Source organism: Caretta caretta, chromosome 1 (genome assembly GCF_965140235.1).
Source record: "Caretta caretta isolate rCarCar2 chromosome 1, rCarCar1.hap1, whole genome shotgun sequence".
Taxonomy (NCBI): Eukaryota; Metazoa; Chordata; order Testudines; family Cheloniidae; genus Caretta; species Caretta caretta.
In genome coordinates, this window is record NC_134206.1 from 48,017,160 (window position 1) to 48,035,278 (window position 18,119).

The following is an 18,119-nucleotide window of genomic DNA, read 5'->3' on the forward strand; positions in this document are numbered from 1 at the left end:
AAGAATAAGATGATCTGATGGATACTTCAGGTGATAAGGGATGTAACTTGAAATCTAAAAGTCAAATTTACTTTGACATCTTTTCAACGTATTTGGCCCCTTTTTATGATTCCCTGGTAGAATAGATGTGATCAATCCATGTTATTTCCGTAACGTTTACCTCTTTTCTTACTCCAAAGGTTGATTAGCCTGGGTCTGTTTCCTGGCTGTAGTGCACATACACTTCAGACTGCTATATTACCAGCTGTGAGTGTGGCTCACGAAAGCTCATGCTCAAATAAATTGGTTAGTCTCTAAGATGCCACAAGTACTCCTTTTCTTTTTGCGAATACAGACTAACACGGCTGTTCCTCTGAAACCTGCTTAGAGAGTGTCACTCTACTTCCCTCTCCCTGATCTGCCAGTGTTTGCAACTGAACCAGTTCCTGCTCTTCCCTGAAGCAACTTTATATTGTGGGGGGGGAAGGGGGACTTAAGGGGAAGGCAAGGGGAACACCTTCCCACCTCCATACTTCTCCTTGGTCCCCAACCCTCCACACAGAAGGCGAATACTTCCCATTCTGCACCATCAGTGAAATGGGGAGTGGGAGAGAATCCATTCAGGAGGGGACAAAACTGAAGTTTTAAAGCAGGTAGAGATAAAACTCCACACCTGCTAATAACTATCTTGGTCTCTAATCCCAATCGTAGCACCACAGTGGTTTTTGAACTCTTCCCGACCAGTAGAATTTAAAGGCGTCTCTGGTCCATTTTACTAGGACAAAGGTCTGTCAACATGGTGGGCCAGGAGCATGAGTGGTAGGAGCAAGAATCTAGCATGGAGAACCACAGCATAGTATCATGGCCTCCCCATGATCTTAGTCCCTGCTGTTATTTTGTATCAGAAATTCCATTCTGACTCTGCTGCGGCCCCTGCCTCCCCCCACCATCACTAGCCCGACTCTCCCAGAGCATGTACCTCCCCCCAACCCCCAACTCCTTACCTTTCTGTCACCTTAAGAGCATCCCAGTGCCAGAGGGAAAGGGGGTAACTGGTATCAGGTAATGCAATTCAGCTGTCCTGACCAGCTCAGGGTACCCCAATTCACTGCTGTCATAATCTGTATCTAATCTGTGCCATGTAATGTATCATTGGAAAACTAATAATTCACCAATCATTAACATTCTTGTGTGATGTATGTACAGAGTGTGTACTAAGAGTTATGGATATATGCTGGAATTAAGACTAAAATGTGTTTAAGCAAGGCCTGTTGGGGGAGTTGATGTATTTATCCCAGTTAAATTAATAAGCTGTGATGTGCTTTTGTCTCTTTAAAGTAGCAAACAAACCTTATTATTTCTTTGAGTGATCCAAAAGAGAGCTGGACACTTCAGGGCACACGGTTCTGGGAAAATTCAGGAGTGGGAGCGTGTTGGAATAGTAACCAAGCCTGTGGCGCTGTTGTGACATTGGCAGGCCGCTGGAGCCAGAGTTGCTGATCTCAGGGTGTACAGCACACAGACACTCAGGGTGTGCCCGGCATGCCTGTCTGCTGGTGTCCGGTCTGTGAGCTACAGCAGCAGAGCATTTCAGGCTCCCAGAGTTACAGGGCAGGCAGTGACAACCCCTCACTGCTCTGCACTGCGCCCCAGAATGTGACACTTCACCTTCCTGCTGGTGAGATCTTGGCCCTCAGTTGATGGATCCATCTTGCTTCCCAGGCCCAGCTGTCCCCGACACCATGAGGAGCCACCGCCTTGGTTCCAGCCGCCGGTGGCAGATGAGGGCCCAGCAGCACGCTGCACACAGAACAGGAGCCAGCTGGCACGGTGCTCATGGCACGGAGCACAGTACAGCGGAGCCCGGCTGGCATGCTGCCCACTGAACAAGGAACAGTGGAGAGAGACATGGTCGATATGCTGCATGCACAGCACAACACAGAGCAGGACACAAGTGCCAGCCAGGCTGCAGCGTGCTCCCTGCCCAGCCGTGTTCAGGAGTTGGGACCTGGTTTTAAAAAGTTTCAAAACTTTCTTCAAAAAAGTCTTTCCACCATATCAAAAAATATACTCACAACACTGATACTGCCCCCACCAACACACACACACCCCTGTAACAAACAGATAAATCAAAGAAGGGAATCAAACTCCACACCCAAATCCTTTGTAATGCACTTTCCACAGGGCAGTGTTCATTGGCCAGAAAAAATGGTCACAGACAAAAAACTCAGATGAAATGAGGGTAACAAACCCCAGAGGCTTTCCCTGCCGAAAGTAGGGGAAGAGGATACACCCTCATCTATAACCCCTTTTAACTCAGCTTCCTCTTTCTTATATACCCTTCTCCACTGAGCCATGTGACAGACAGCAACATAGTAACCCTTCACAGGCTGCAGTGCATTTACCATGGCATGTACATATTCCCCACCCACTGGAAGATGGCCCTGGCAGACTTCAATCAGCAAGCCTCCCTCATCCTGGGAAACGTAGTCTGTACTCCTGTGGGTTGTGCCTGTTGTATGGTGCACTGAGAAAGCATAGGGCTGCAGAGCCATATACCACCCCGTCAGCTGGGGTTGGTCTCCATCATTTACAGCCAGAGAGGCCCATGGTTGGTGATCAAGGTAAATGGTGCTCCGGGAAGTATCTCAAGGCCTTGACCACCTATGTTACTGTGTAACCTATACCAACTCAGTGTGGCACCCTGTCCCCTTCTGAGCCATGTAAAGAGGTCACTGAATCTACAGAGCTCTTGGCTAACACAGAGAGGTCTTTTAGCTCAGCCAATAGAGGCCTGTGGCTTTAGATCCAGAGATCCCAGGTTCAGTGCCTGCTGGCGATGATCCACTCGGACATGGTGTTACAGGATCTAGCACTCCTTCTGTCTGCGGGAAAGAGTTTCCTGCTCAGGTATAATGCAGGATGCTCCCCATCAACCAGGTCCTGGGAGAGTGGCCCATCTGTTGGCAGGATCCATTCCTTCTGCACAGCACCAGTTCACTGCAGAGAATGGGTCTGATTTCCAAAGGTACCCACACAAGCCAGGGATCAGTGGACATTCTGGGGTGCTTTACTGTGCAGGACAGTTAATGGGGCTGTTGTCATGGAAAACTGGGATGCAAACATCAGTCATCCTCATGCTGCACCTCTATAAAGAAGTACAAAAGCACTGTTCACAGAAGTGGTGTGACTGCCTCAGGGTGGGTAGTGTACAACTCTTCCCTCTCTACCACAGCTCTGGCTGCAAGAACCACAGCAGAGCTGATCATTTGCATACCTGACCATTCTGGGGCTCTCTGTGGTGTTTTGTATGAGGGATGCTATTGAAGTGCCAGTTCATACTTTGCATTTGAGTAACTAGTCTGGATAAAAACACCTAGCTAGACTTTGGATCCTATAATTCTACTGTCAGAGTAGAGCACCCCCACTCTCAGGTTTTCTCACCCTCCACCCCCCCACACAAATTGTGTAAAGAGTTGTCACTTTGGATGGGCTATCACCAGCAGGAGAGTGAATTTGTGTGGGGGGGGTGGAGGGTGAGAAAACCTGGATTTGTGCTGGAAATGGCCCAACCTGATGATCACTTTAGATAAGCTATTACCAGCAGGACAGTGGCGTGGGAGGAGGTATTGTTTCATATTCTCTGTGTGTATATAAAGTCTGCTGCAGTTTCCACGGTATGCATCCGATGAAGTGAGCTGTAGCTCACGAAAGCTCATGCTCAAATAAATTGGTTAGTCTCTAAGGTGCCACAAGTACTCCTTTTCTCTTTCTGAGAACAACTGTAGTTCATTTCTCACACCTGTGCTTGCCACACCTTTCTCCTTTCTGGTTGGGCATGTGGATGGAAAAAATCCAACTTGCTCTTGGTTTATGACTCTGAGGTCTATATGTTATTCCCATGAAGGTCCCTGCAGTAGTGAGAGATTCATAACACAACTGCTGGATTTGTATTCAAGGCTGGTGAGGTGGGTATATGGGAAAATGAAGTAATGACTGGGTCTGACTGTTCAATAATACACTTTTTCTCCTAATATCTCTTATAGTACTGGGACACCAGAAGACACTGACATGGCAACCGCGGTTGCTTTCTTGCAGCCTTAGAGCTCCATTTGCTTTCGACTGGATTTCCTAGAATTGTCACAGCTAATCAAACAGATGACCTTAGGTATCCTGGCTACCCTGCTTTTCGAAGGAGGAGATGTCTCTCTACAGTATTTATCCTCATGGATCAGTGGACAAATTGCCTTAGGTTGCTATGGGCAATATCTGTAGATAAATTTAATCCACACATGGAGGAAAAGGCAGCCAAAGAGCTAGTGAAATATGGTCGGCAGCCATGCTGCCCTGATATACTTCTAAATAAGAGGGGCTGTGGTGTCGAGCTGTGAAGCCATCAGAAAGATTTCATGATGCAAGATAAGATAGACCGTCACTTCCTCTTCTTGTGCTTTCTGGGGCTGTGCTGCTGAAGAGGCTACGGAGTCCACTCTGACAAGCCTGCTGCCAAAATGGACCATGAAGTGCTGGGGAGCATTGTCCTCCTAGCAATAGTCAGCCTTATCAGTGTTCTCCAAAATGGTAAGAAAAGATAACCATTTATTTTAGGGGAAAGAGGAAGCTGAGAAAAAGGGTAAAGAATTCCTAGTATCTATTATGCATTGAATATGAAATGTAAATTGACCTATTTTTAATACATTTTTTTCTCCTGTTGTATATGGCTCTGTGGGTATATATGTGTGTGTGTCTATATGAGCAAGCTTGGTTTCTGAGCTTCCCTTTTTAGCAGACTGTTTTTTGTACTAGTGGCTGGCTATATTAGCAGTGACATGATACCAATCTTTGGTTTACTATAGTAAGTTTATTAAATATATATCAGTATTAGCAGCCACTATCCGCACCTCTGTAAATATGTTCAAGAGCAGAGACCTGGTTTTGGATGTGGAAGAGGTTGTGCAATTGAGCGACTGACATGAAACATGGATCAGATCCTCAGCGGGTGTAAATGAGTATGATCAATCGTACTGAACTGAATTATACCAGCAAAAGTTCTAGCCTGGTTACTTTTTCAGCTTAACTAGTTACCCTACTTTCCTGAAACTCATTCTTCAGTCTTTCAGTTTGCTAGTTTTAACCCTTTCATGGCTGAGAATGTTCTAAATGTCCTTCATCAGAGGAATCTGATATTTCAGAGCTTATCTTATTCTATCTCTTTAGCTCAGTTTTTTTTTAAGGTTCCTTAGGCAAACTAAATGTTTTTCTTCTGCAAACTTTTTACTTGGCACTCATGTCTTATACCTATTCGATCCCCTAAAACTTGACCCAGGATACACACAGATGCGTGACTTTTTACAAAAACAATTTCATTTATGTTGCCCCACGTTCAAGGGGAATTGTGAGGTGGCAACCTGAGACGTGGATACCTGGACTCCTCATTATGGGCCTGATCCAAAGCCCTCTGACGTCAGTAGGAAGACAACCCTGGTGCTAAATAGACTTTGGATCAGGCACCGCGTGCAGCTTTAGGAACTGGATTCATGTCGGGGTAGCTCATTCTTGGGCTGCAGGGGCGGGTGCAGCAAAAGCAGGGGTGGAACAGTCGGAGTGAAAATGCAGCTGAGCAGCCCTACAGGGAGCTCTTATCTCTCACAAAAGCAAAGTGTTTGTGGGTTAGACCCAAATATTGCCTTCAGAGGAAGGCACTAAGCGTTTGCAGGAACAGGCTCTCAGATGATGATCTTGGAGCAGGGACGGGGCCTTGCTCTGTTTTGTACAGCACTGGCAAGTAAATTACCATCATTAAGTGTGGATGTGCATTCACATTTCATGGCCAAATTTGGCACATCCATTAATAGATGTGCCCAGCTATGTTTCCAGTTATTTTACCAGAGGAGTTTGGGGAGCCATAGTCCAATGACCTATATATTTCCAATACAATTCCTTTAGTTAATCCATCCAGGAAACTTGTCTGTTCTTGTTCCACTCCATGCACATTTTATATAGCATTGAAATCTGACCATCAGATTATTGAGCCAAATCCTTGGGTCTGGCAAGAACTATGCTTGGCACAGGATCTAGGGTAAGACAAGTTGCGGGGCGGGAAGGGGAAATGTGGTTTGAAAGCCATCTTTCCCCTCCCCTGCTCCTGGGGGCGGCAGGGTTTAATTTGGCTCCTGGTGCAAATTAGAACTGTGTGAAGGGTGCTATGGTCACACCTTGGCACACCCCGGCACAGCCATATGACAAGTGGTGAGGGGGTGTGCAGTAGATCTCTACCGGTGAGTCTTCCCCTGTATCCTCTTTGCTTCACAAAGTGTCACAAAGGAGACGGAGCAGGAACCAAGGTGTGTAACCTGTGTGTGTGTAAAAATAAATGCATAATCATAAAAGTGATAAAGTGAGCTAAATTTGCATTTCATACCCAGAACCACCACTACCCCATAGTTACCTACGAGGTCACACAAAGGAAAATGGGATTCCTTGGAACGTGTTCAGATATTATTAGCACACACTCAGGGCACGCAGCACACTGTGTGTAACTCCCAATGGTTCCGTCTCTGTGTTCTGTTGCAGCTCTCTGCCACCAATCAAGGGCTGTGTAAGGGCAGACTTGCACACCTTCCTCCTCCCCCAAAGTCTTTTATCTATGGGGTTTTTTGAACCTGGACTGATAGCCCTATAATGAAAGTGATGATAAATGTAGTAAAAATAGCTAATAGGAATATGAGATAAAAAAAACAAGCAACACCCATGGGAGAAGTTATGTTAATGTTCCAGTCCAGCAAAGTTCTTAGGCATGTTTGCGTGGTTCCATTTGGATGATAAATCAGTTTCACACAGAAATATACATAGAAAAGTCCTGTTTCCCTGAACAGCAGTAGAAACATACATTACACAAGCTGTTCCAGAAATCCCAAGCCAGCTTCTCCAGCCAGCACTGTGCCCAAGCAGAGGCAGTCTCTCTGCCTCTGCTTCTTAACAAGGCCATATGGCAACTGTGTCTATCTATCTTAGAGTTTTCTATTGCCACTCATCACCACAGCACCTGAACACCTTCCATGTAAAATAGATAGCAATAATGAAGTCCCAAGTGGACTTCAATGGAGTCTCTCTGGCATTTCTGCCTTTACGGGGGCAGAATTTTAATTGGGGTAGGCTGGGCTGGGACTTTTTGGGAAGGAGAGGAAGGGGGTTCAATGGGTTGTTAAAGGTGTTTGTATTGTGAATGTCACTTGTGGTGGACAGGCTGTCTCAAAGAGAGAGGTTTTGCAGTATTTCCTAAAGATGATCAGACTCTGGATTCATCTGATCTCCTTTGTAAGTGTTTCATAGATGAATCCCCTCAACAGAGAGAGCTTTGTCCCCAGCTCTCCCATGCTTCATCCTGGGCTTTGAGATCTGCTGTGTCCCAGAAGGATGTATCAGTCACAGAGGTTCAAGACTGAAATTAATTCTTTGATGTGTCTGGGGCTTGATCCATTAATTGCTTGGAAAATTGGGACCACAGCCTTAAACTGGCATTGGAAGCTAACTGGGCACCAGTGGACAAATGTGGGCACAGGCCTGAAGTTCTCACAGTGGCCTGTGCCATGTAGGGGGGCAGCCACATTCGGCACCAGCTGGAGCCTATAAATTGTCTTCATATTCAACTTCATGTACAGTGAGTTACAGAAATCCAGCCTGGAGACGACAAACGCACAGATCATTGTGGCCTGATTCATGAGGAAGGGGTGAAGTTTCCCAGCAAGCTGGACATGAAAGAAAGTATTCTTGGCAACTGATGCTACCTGGTCGTCCACGCTTAGCGAGGAGTTGGCCAGGACCCAGAGGCTTCACACCACTTTCATGAATAGGAGCTGCATGCCTTCAGTGGAGACAATGTCTGGGCCAAGTGTTTCACCTTTCCAGCCAGCATCACTTCATTCTGACCTGGGAACCCCCATTAGCACCATACCCTCCCCTTGGCCACATGGACCTAGCTCCCTCCTTTGTGTCCAGATGTTGTGCACTGCTCCAGGGTTTCAGATGTGCCTAATGTTGGGAACAAAGGAAAGTGCTTTAGCACACCCATTTATTTTAGGAAGTCTGTGATTCCATACAAGGCCCCTGATGGCAGGCCAGCCAGCACCTTTTTGGCATAACACTACATCCATCTGTCATTGCTGAATTTCTCTTATGACTCATGTCAAAGTGTGGTAGTGGATGCCCTCCCAGGATGTACAAGCGTCAGCATTTAAAAACCAGTTGGATCTTTGATCCTCATGGAAAGCAGGCTTTTCAGGCAGGTAGATACCTGATCTTGCAAAAAGCTAGATGTGACTCTAGTGTCTAGTAGTAAATTTAAATCTGTGTCCGTTTATAAATTAGCAAAATTTTTAGGGTGGGACAAGTGAGGACGTGTAAAAGAAAAATCTGTTCCACTTTTTTGGAAGGGTTCATGGTAGAGGTCCTTTGAGATCCAACAAAAGCCCAAAATCATTCAGGGATGTGTGTTTGAGATCTCTGTACCATAGATGTAGAACACAGATTACTGATACCTAAGAGCCAAATCCTCAGGTTCCTTCTCAGCTTTTCTTCACCCCTTACTGAGAGGAACTTTCACTTATTTATGTGGAAATTTCCCAGATTAAGGGCTAAATAAAAGCTGAGTATAGCTGCTCCTCAGACCCCGGTTTCCACCCAAATGAATGGAAATGAGAATCTACCACAAATTGGTCACTGTGATATAGCTAAGCTTTGATCTTCACTCCATCAGTTATGGCCATTTCCTCTGCAGGTGCCTGCCTTAGCAAAACCAGCTCAAATCAGCTGTGTTGTTAATCCAGCCTTGAGACAGTGCAGTGATTAGTAATCCCATATGGAAGCCAATGAGTTAAAGGGCAAAAAACCCTCCATATTGCCGGGGAGGGGACGGATTCTCAGATCTCAGTAAAATCTGATGTCTCTTCCAATGAGAGGTGAGAGTTGGGCTTTACAGAACATGTCAGGAATGCGAAAGGTAACTCAGGGAAGGGTTTGATGCATGTTCCTCCAGTTTGGATATGAAGCTGTGTGATGTAGACACAAAATAGCAAATAAACTTTTTCCTTTGTGAGCACCGGGCTCAGAAGTGAGGCCCCCCAGAAAAACGTGTAGGCACTTCAGAAGGGACTCCATGTCACATTTGTGAACTAAAGCACTTGGTTAAACCTAGATGAGAATGTGTTGGCCCGAATTCTGCTCCTGTTTACACCAGCACAACCTTGTGGTGCCAAGAGGGATACAGGGCTGTCGAGTGAAGAACCCAGCCCGTTATACTAAGCATGCACGTGTCCAGTTTAACCCTCAAACCAAACCCTGCCTTTCTTTAACAGCCTTTTTTGCAACCAAAGTGGAGCATGAAAGCAAGAACTATAATGGCAAGAGTTTCCAGCGGGTTGGATCTTCTGCCTTTGACCGTGTCTTCACTGCCAAGTGAGTATGCAAACCACGTAGGAGGGGCAGGGAAGAGAGCAAGACCTTTGCTGTTGAGTTTAATCTTTGCCTTCGTTTGTGGCCTGATTCAAAGTCCACTGAAAGTCAATGGAAAGGCCTCACTGATGTAGGATCAGGCCCTTGTACTTTATTATCATTATTATTTATTTTATAATTGTGCTTCAGGGCGCCAACCAAGATCTGGAATCTATTGTAGTAGGTATTGCACAAGCACATAGTGAGAAAGAGTCTCTGCCACAAAGAGTCTACAGGCTAAATAGGCAAGATAGAGGTACAGAGAGGTGAACTGACCAACAGGAGGTCAGTAGCAGAGTGGGGAATAGAATTCTGGTCTCTCGAGTCCCTGACCCGTGCTCTAGCCACTAGGCGAGCCTGCTTTGTTCTTGTGGTCACTTGTGATCGTTTTTGAAAAGGGGAATTTCACTACCACCCAAGAAAGAAAAGAAAATTAAATAATTATTTATTATTTGTTAAGCACTGGCAATGTGCTCTGTACTTTACGATGCATAAATATACACCCCATGTGGGTGTGTTTCCCAGAACCTATAAAGGAATATTTCCCTCTACAGCGACATTCCCTTATGAACAAAGTGGCATAAATAATTCCTTTTTATTAAGCTATAGAAAAAACCACAGGCAGATTTCACAAGAGCCTCGTCTTTGCTGTGATTCCCGTTCTCTCTTTTGCCTTATTATTGAGTTTTGAGTGTCAGTAATTTGATTAATATGGACCGGGACTACAAGAGTTACCCAAGCTGATACAGTGCATCAGGCATTGAATATATGAGACATGATTAACCATGGCAGTTCAGGAGATGGATTTCACACACGCCATCCATTTTGCACTGCTGTCTATTTCTGACGTGGTGGATGGATGCCACCCCTCGTTGTCCCGATGTAACAGGGAGGTAAATCTCCAGATGCTTCATATGTAAGCTGGTAGCTGTGTTTCTGAGGCAGAAGGATATTTTTCCTGTTCTCAGTCTGTTTTTAACTCCCCCTTTTTAATTCCTTCCTAGCCAAAACTGCAGAGATGCATACCCAACGTTTCTTGTTGTGCTTTGGTGTGCTGGGCTGCTTTGTAGCCAAGGTAACATGTACTTCAGCTCTCTCTCTCTCTCTCTATATATATATATATATAAACATATATAATTTGTGTGTCTTCTGAGGCTCAGTTTAATATTGTCACTTAAAAAGGCTCGTGACCTGACCCCTCCTCCCCACACTTCAGCAAGGGACAGACTGAGGTTACTCTGCCAGATTGCAGAGAGGAAAGGCCTGCAGCCTCGACGTATTAGCTGTTCACTCTCCTGTGAGTTGCATTACAGACAGGGATGTCTCACGGTGAAACATGGCCCAGATTGGTCAGGAACCTGGGGTCCCAGTTCCTAGCTGTGGGGTGGACGAGGCAGTGAGGGTTTCTAATGGAAGCGTGGTTATTTTAGGAGACCCCTTTCGGAGCACCGGGCCCAGAGTAGCCAATCCATTCACTCTTCTATAATCCACCACTGGTGGAAGATTGGAAGGACACTGCCAGAGGAGATTTGTGCTGTCAGGGAAATGGTGCCCAGCATGTAGGGGTGTTTGCGAAAGCTGCATTGCTCATTGCTGCCTTCTAGACTAGCCTTCATTTCCGAGCGCCCAGTTCAACAAGGGGCTTACTCATGTGCCTAACTTTAACCACGTGAGTAGCAGTCCCATTGAATTCCGTAGGAGTATTCATATGCTTAAAGTCAAGCACGCACTTGAGTGCCTTGCTGAACCCGGGGGTAAGTCATTGTTTCTGAGTGACAGAAGTCTCTTGGCTGGGGTCAGGTAGGGGCTTGGCCTGCTGGCCTGGGAAAAGCCAGTGTTAAAACACAAAGAAAACCCTTTTTGTGCTGAAAACTCAATTTCGGACCATACGGTGCCTGGCCTGCTGCTGGGGTAGTGCAGTGACCTGCTGCCCCATACTCGGGGCTTCTGGGGAAACCAGAACATATGCCAGATTGTGCTCTTGGGCACGTGCAGTGCAGCACTCTTTGACGAGCAGAGCATGGCCCTGCGTGTGGGCCCAGCACTGGTCCTCACGCGGGAGCACTCCTATTGACTTTAATGGGCATAACTGAGGGCAGAATTTGGCCCACAATATTTTCTGCAAAGATGGCGGGAAATATCATGCAATTCTCCACAGAATTTATTTTCTTCAATTTCTGGGTCCCACTGCTCGTCCAGCTTCTCAGAATACAGGCTTTCCCCAGTTTTCCTATCCAGCATGAACAGCAATATGGACCTCTATGGATAATGAGGCCTACATGGGAGACTTGGATGGTAGTTTGTAATATGTGTTGCTTTATCTTCCTTTCAGCTGCTGCTGCCTTTGCTGGAATGATGTACTTGTTTGTGAGACAAAAGTACTTTGTTGGCTATCTGGGAGAGAGGACACAAAGGTAAGAATTCACTGAAGCTTTTTACAAGTGTTTTGGGTGATAAACATTTTCATGGGTAGGGCATCTTGACACCGTTCTTGTTCAATATGTATGTGGGTACATTTTCACTCCAGAGTTAACTTGAGTTATCTACAGTTGACAGGTTTCAGAGGAACAGCCGTGTTAGTCTGTATTCGCAAAAAGAAAAGGAGTACTTGTGGCACCTTAGAGACTAACCAATTTATTTGAGCATGAGCTTTCGTGAGCTACAGCTCACTTAGTCTCTAAGGTGCCACAAGTACTCCTTTTCTATCTACAGTTGAGTTATTCCTCTCAAGTTAGTCTAGCTCAAGTGATAGCGGCCACACTGTGAAATAACACTGGAATTGCTGTGTCCACACGAGCACTATGTTCACTCATTTATGACACTAAGACTTCTGGGGGCCCATCCCATGGTTCTTAGCGCTGTAGTAAGATGAAACACTCTATGAATTCTTGTCTGAACTTGTCTGTCCTTTCTGGGCACACAGGGGTACTTTGTGAGAAGGCATTGGAGGACGAGCAGCACTCAAGCGGCCCGCATCCACACTGCAGAGTGGTTGTGTTAGCAGCAGATGAGCTGTGTTAACTCCAGCTTTATACTGTACTCCCTGGCAGGCCAGCCAACTCAAGTTAAAAACACCGCTGTGCTCAAATTAAGGGTTTGTGCGTGTGGATGGAAGTAGTTAGAGGCAACACTCGAGCTATCACTTGAGTTAGCTTTGCCGTGAAGACAAGCCCTATTTCTGCTTACCCCACCTGGTGTGTTTGAATGACTTACCCAGTGTCTGGTTGAGACTGAGCTTGGATGAGGGCAAAATGGCTGAAGCTCAACCCAGACAAGATCAGGGATAAGCCTATTTTGAATGACTTAAGATGGAGCAGAATATGTTTGCCTGCTTCTTAAGCAGTGTTTCATGTTAGGAGCACCCTAGAGCTCTGTAGTCAGGCCTGGAGATTAAGGTGGTGTTTTGATCGATGAAATCCTAAATGGCCTAGAACCTGCCTAACTGAGATGCCGCCTCTCTCTCCCTGTGTTCCACTTGGTAGAGGTGCTAGAGCTAATGGGCCCCTGGTTTGAGAGGGCTGTTTCAAAACATTTTCCATGTGGGGTTCTTGACTCTGCCACACATACCCCTGCCCTGGTGCTAAAATAGCCTGGATTTGTTAACCTTCAGGTCTTGTCCATCTATTCTGGAGCCAGTCTGGATCGGTAGCAGTAGGTTATTGCATTTTTGATCAATTGTGTATAAGTGCCCAGAGTTTACAACTAAAGGACTAAATAAAACAAAGTACAGGGTCCACTTTTCCATCGCTATCTCCCATTAGTTTTACACACCTGCATTGACAGTCTGATCCCACTGGTAGTTTAAAGAAAGAAGAGGTTTGTTTACTGGATTATCTCACATACTTAAAGTAAATAAAACCAAAAAAACAGATGCTCAAGTACATATTGGAATAGAAGAATTACACAGAGCAGCACTTGGGCTGGGCAGAGCCCCACGATGCTGGAGTGGAGTAAGGGAGCTGATTTTTCTATCATCTTACTATTCTTTTCTTTGTTAATAAAGCAAAACTCTGGGAACAGGGGAGTTTGGAGTTGACACACAGTGTGGACTGTGTTTGCAGAGTAGGTGGGAAGACGACTTCTGCTCATAGTGCTATTTCAATATATGCCTGTGTGATTATCTCTCTCCATTTGCAAAGTGAAAGAATAGGGGTCTATTCTCCCGTTGATGCTCCTATCAGGGTTAATGTGAGTAATATCCAGGTGTACAAAATTGACCCCTGTAAATTTTACATCCCATTAAAATACAAGGTTATTGAATTAGGTTTTAAATATGATCAGAAATTACCATCTTTAATGGCTAAAACGTGTCTCTTAAATGGAGCACTCATTAGTATGAAGAAGCATGAATTCAGCACTGGGGGCCTGACTTGATTTATACCTGTGCATCTCTGCTGAAATTAAAGGGGTTGAAAGGGTGCAAGTCAATGTGGAATTTGGCCCATGGATTTGAGCTTCTGAAGTCTATTTAAAGTGGTTTGAACGACAGTTATAGAGGATGAGCACTTTTCAAGGAAGGTGATAAATCTTGGTATATTACTTTTCTCTCTCTCTTTCTCCCCAGCACTCCTGGTTACATATTTGGAAAACGCATCATATCATTCCTGTTCTTTATGTCTGTTGCTGGGATCCTCAACTATTATCTTGTCCTCATTTTTGGAAGTGACTTTGAAGTGTATATAAAAACTGTAACCAACACCATCTCCCCACTGCTACTCATTCCTTAATTCTTTGCAGCATTAGCTGTTCAGTGTGTTTTACAGACCAATATCCAAAAGCAGATATAATTCAGCTGTTTACGAAATGAACCTACAAATCCTTTTAGACTGCTGTAAATCTCAGGCTCTATGGGCTTTGTGGTTTGATTTTAACCTTTTTCCTACAACTAAAATGATTTATTGTGAACAGTCAGTGTGCCCCAGGAAGGGTAATAACTTCCAATTAAATCTTCAGATTAAAAAGATTTAAAAAAATGAAACAACAAAAAAACCATTTCAGGTGGAACAAAACATTCCATTCTGATTTTAAGCACATTTTAAATGTTTTAAAATTAAAATTGAAGGCAATCTCTAAATGAAAAGTCATTTTGAATAGAAAAATCAACCTGTTTCATTTCAGAACCATTGAGACAAAACTCATCAACTTTTTTGGAATTTTTTCTTTTCTTTTTTTTTTACACTAAAAAATTGGGGAAATTGACATGAATTTGCAAAATGTTTTGGTGTCACTGAATCGTCATTTTCCAGCCAAAAAATGTTTTGGCCGAATTTCATTCATCTTCAGTTGCCATGAAAACCCAGAGCTCAATCCTGCAATCCTCACTTATATACAACGTTCATTGCACTCAGTGGGACCCAAACCCCTAGTAGTGCATGACTGCAGATTGGACCGGAATCTGATTTACCTGAAAGCCTCTGTACAGTGCCAGAGCAGGGCAAATTGCCAGAGGAATGCAAAGGGGCGTTAGTGTAAATGAGACTCCATTATCTCTGAGATTGTTTTGTTTTTGTTTTTAATAAAGCAATCTAAAAAGATGAAAGTGGTTTGTCATGTCGTCTTCATTTAGTGCTTGATCCATCAATGGCAAAACTCCCAGTGAAGTGAAGGGCGGGAGCAGGACTGAGCCCACACTGCAAGCTAATAGCTATGAACACAAGCTATAGAAGGCATATTGAACAACACCTGCCCTATTAGTGGATTTAATTCCCTGCTTACAACACTAATAACATGCCCCTACAAGTCAATATCAAGGGATGGTTTGATAAGATGCCAATGTAGGCAAACAGACAAAACTCTCACTTTTTAAAGACTGCTACCATATGAATGCTTAAGCTTTTAAAGCTGTCTGATGACGGCATTCAGGGTGAGTAGAGCTCTATTTATAACTCCACTGGGAAAGGCAGAGACTGCTTGCTGTGGAGAGAGAGAGAGAGAGGGAGAATGAGTTGAGCTGTTTTACAAATGAAATCCCCAGAAAGCAGCTCTCTCTAATGCATATTAGCTTAGGGCTTTTATTCTCATCAAATTGCTTGGCTTAGTAGCTTCCAAAGGACTGTTCTACAAATGTAATATTTTCCTTGTTTATGGGGGAAAGATCTTTCATGTTAAACATTTAACACCATTTTACTTATAAAATATGTTATGATCTCTTTAAAGTCAATCAGAGGCATCTGTGTAGCTAACCATTTGCAGCATTATGACACTACATAATTTTTTTCTCCCACTCAGTGCAGGAATTTTAAATGTTAAGCGACTGATTTATTGTCTCTCTCTCCCCCTCTCTCTCCTCACACACACACACACACACATTGACAAAACAGAACAGCATGTATAATATTGATCATACATAATCTAAACACTTTGAGCTTACAGCTCTAGAAAATTTACCTCCTGGTATAGTGCAAATGTTTCTTTCCCTTCCTTAGCTTCAAAACTTCATGACACTCTTCAGATAATTGCTTCACAGTCAGTTTTTCTGCTGCCCCATACCACATTACCTCAGCTGCAGTCACATCATTAGGGTACTCCTGGGGGCATTCTGCTCCAAAAAATAAAAATTCTGCACATAATATTTTAAAATTCTTCACATATAATTTTCAAAATAACACTACACAATCACATCCATTTCAATTATTTTGGTAATTTATTTCAAAATACCTGTCAGTAAGTATGACTGTAACAATACAGACACACACAAAAATTCCCCTGGCAGTAGAGAGTTAAAGAAACCCCTATGACAACCCAGTTCCTCTTTCTCTGCCCCCTTCTTCCCTCCAGAGCCCAGCTCCAGGGGGGCCAGACACCCACAACCCCTCCCCCCAGAGCCCACTTGCGCCCCCCCCCCAGCCAATAAACCCAAACCCTCTCCTCCCCAGAGCCCAACAGCGCCCCTCCCCCAGCCCAGGTACCCGCATCCTCCCCCCGGCCCCCCAGAGCCCAGCTGTTCGCCTACCCCCTTGCCCAGACACCCATCCCACTCCCAGAGCCCAGGGATCCAGAGGGAGAAACAGACTGATGCTTGGTCCCAGGCTTGCACAGAGTTTCCTGCGCACCGCCTTCTCCAGAGGCAGAACAGATTGTCTTCACTGAGACTGAAGTGAGGCACATCAGGCCTGGTCTACACTACAAACTTAGATTGACATAAGCCGTGTTAAGTCAATGTAGTAATGTATGTGTCTACACTACCAAGTCCCTTCCACTGACCTAAGTGGCCTGTAAAGTCAACTTCTGTACACCACCTCCACAAGAGGCATAGCGCTTGATTCGACATCCATGAGTCAACATAGGAATAGTGTAGACACTGCATTGTGTAATTTGTATGAATTAGCCTCCAGGCGGTGTCCCACAGTGCTCCGCTGTAACCGCTCTGGAGAGCACTTTCAGCTCCACTGCACCTCAGCCAGGTACACAGGAAACAGCTGCTCCCCTGTTAAAGCCCAGGGAACTTTTGAATTTTCATTTCCTGTTTGATCAACATAGAGAGCTCGCCAGCACAGCTGATCATGGAGACTCAAGGCCGCAAACGCACTCCAGCATGGAGTACACAGGAGGTGGTGGATCTTATTGCTGTGTGGGGAGAGGAGTCTGTGCAGGGAGAGCTCCAATCCAGCAGAAGAAATGCTGACATCTATGCCAAGATCACACAGGGCATGGGGGAGAAGGGCTACACCAGGGACACGCAGCAGTGCCATGTGAAAATAAAGGAACTTCGCTAAGCATACCAGAAGACAAGGGAGGTGAACAGTTGTTCTGGATACTCTGTGGATACCTCCCAGGAGCCACAGGCAACCGCAAGCAACAACAAGGGAGACGTTGACCAGGAGGAGTAGGAGAATGTGAGGCAGGCAAGCAGAGGATCCATTCTCCCCGATAGCCAAGAACTATTTTTTACCCTGGAGCCCATCCCTTCACAGAATCAGTTGGCGGTGGAGCGTGCCGGGGAAGGCACCTCTGGTGAGTGCACATTTCCAATCAAACCCTAGGGGCTACATGTTATTATTTTTTATGTTTAATCTGAACAAAAAAGTAGGTGCAGTGGGTATTGGAGGCCACTCTAGCTACGCAGAGGGTGTTCTCTGGAAAAGACTGTTTATGTGCAGGGGGATGGCCCAGGAATCCGCCATGGAGATCTCTAGGAAGCTTTCATGGAGGTACTCTGCAATCCTTTGCGGAAGGTTTCTGGGAAAGGCTGCCTTATTTTGTCCACCACGGTAGGACACTTTCCCACACCACTCCAGTATTAACTCTGCTGGCCTCACTGCAGCACACATCATTGCAACATAAGGACCAGGTCTGTACCCAGTGTGACGGGGCAAGGCCGGATGGCTATAGAAAAGTAGTGGGAGATAGATATATTAGCTCCAGGCTAAACAAATCCCTGGTACCAGGTTCAGTGAAATGGCAGCTGCTCCAGGTCAGTTAAGACACCTGGGGGCAATTAAGAACTTTCCAGAAGGCAGGGAGAAGGCTAGGTTGATTGGGACACCTGAAGCCAATCAGGGGCTGGCTGAAACCAGTTAAAAGCCTCCCAGTCAGTCAGGTGGGGGTGCATGTCAGGAGCTGTGGGAGGAAGTTGCGCTGTTGGAGAGACTGAGCAGTACACACCATATCAGACTCAAGAAAGGAGGCCCTGAGATAAGGGTGAAGTGGAG

At 45.3% G+C, this 18,119-nt stretch overlaps 1 protein-coding gene across 1 annotated transcript; it reads left to right on the forward strand.

Moving 5' to 3' along the window:
• Positions 1 to 4,117: 4,117 nt before the first annotated feature.
• Positions 4,118 to 15,007, forward strand: ALOX5AP (arachidonate 5-lipoxygenase activating protein). The gene is made up of 5 exons (XM_048846871.2): positions 4,118 to 4,560; positions 9,333 to 9,432; positions 10,473 to 10,543; positions 11,801 to 11,882; positions 14,033 to 15,007. The coding sequence occupies exons 1-5, from the start codon at positions 4,491 to 4,493 to the stop codon at positions 14,193 to 14,195; spliced, it is 486 nt and encodes a 161-aa protein (XP_048702828.1). The 5' UTR covers positions 4,118 to 4,490; the 3' UTR covers positions 14,196 to 15,007.
• The last annotated feature ends 3,112 nt before the right edge of the window (positions 15,008 to 18,119 follow it).

Coding starts and splice junctions, on each gene's coding strand:
- ALOX5AP (XM_048846871.2), top strand. CDS start 4,491: ATGGACCATGAAGTGCTGGGGAGCATTGTCCTCCTAGCAATAGTCAGC. Junction 4,561..9,332: donor TATCAGTGTTCTCCAAAATG/GTAAGAAAAGAT, acceptor TTTCTTTAACAG/CCTTTTTTGCAACCAAAGTG. Junction 9,433..10,472: donor GACCGTGTCTTCACTGCCAA/GTGAGTATGCAA, acceptor ATTCCTTCCTAG/CCAAAACTGCAGAGATGCAT.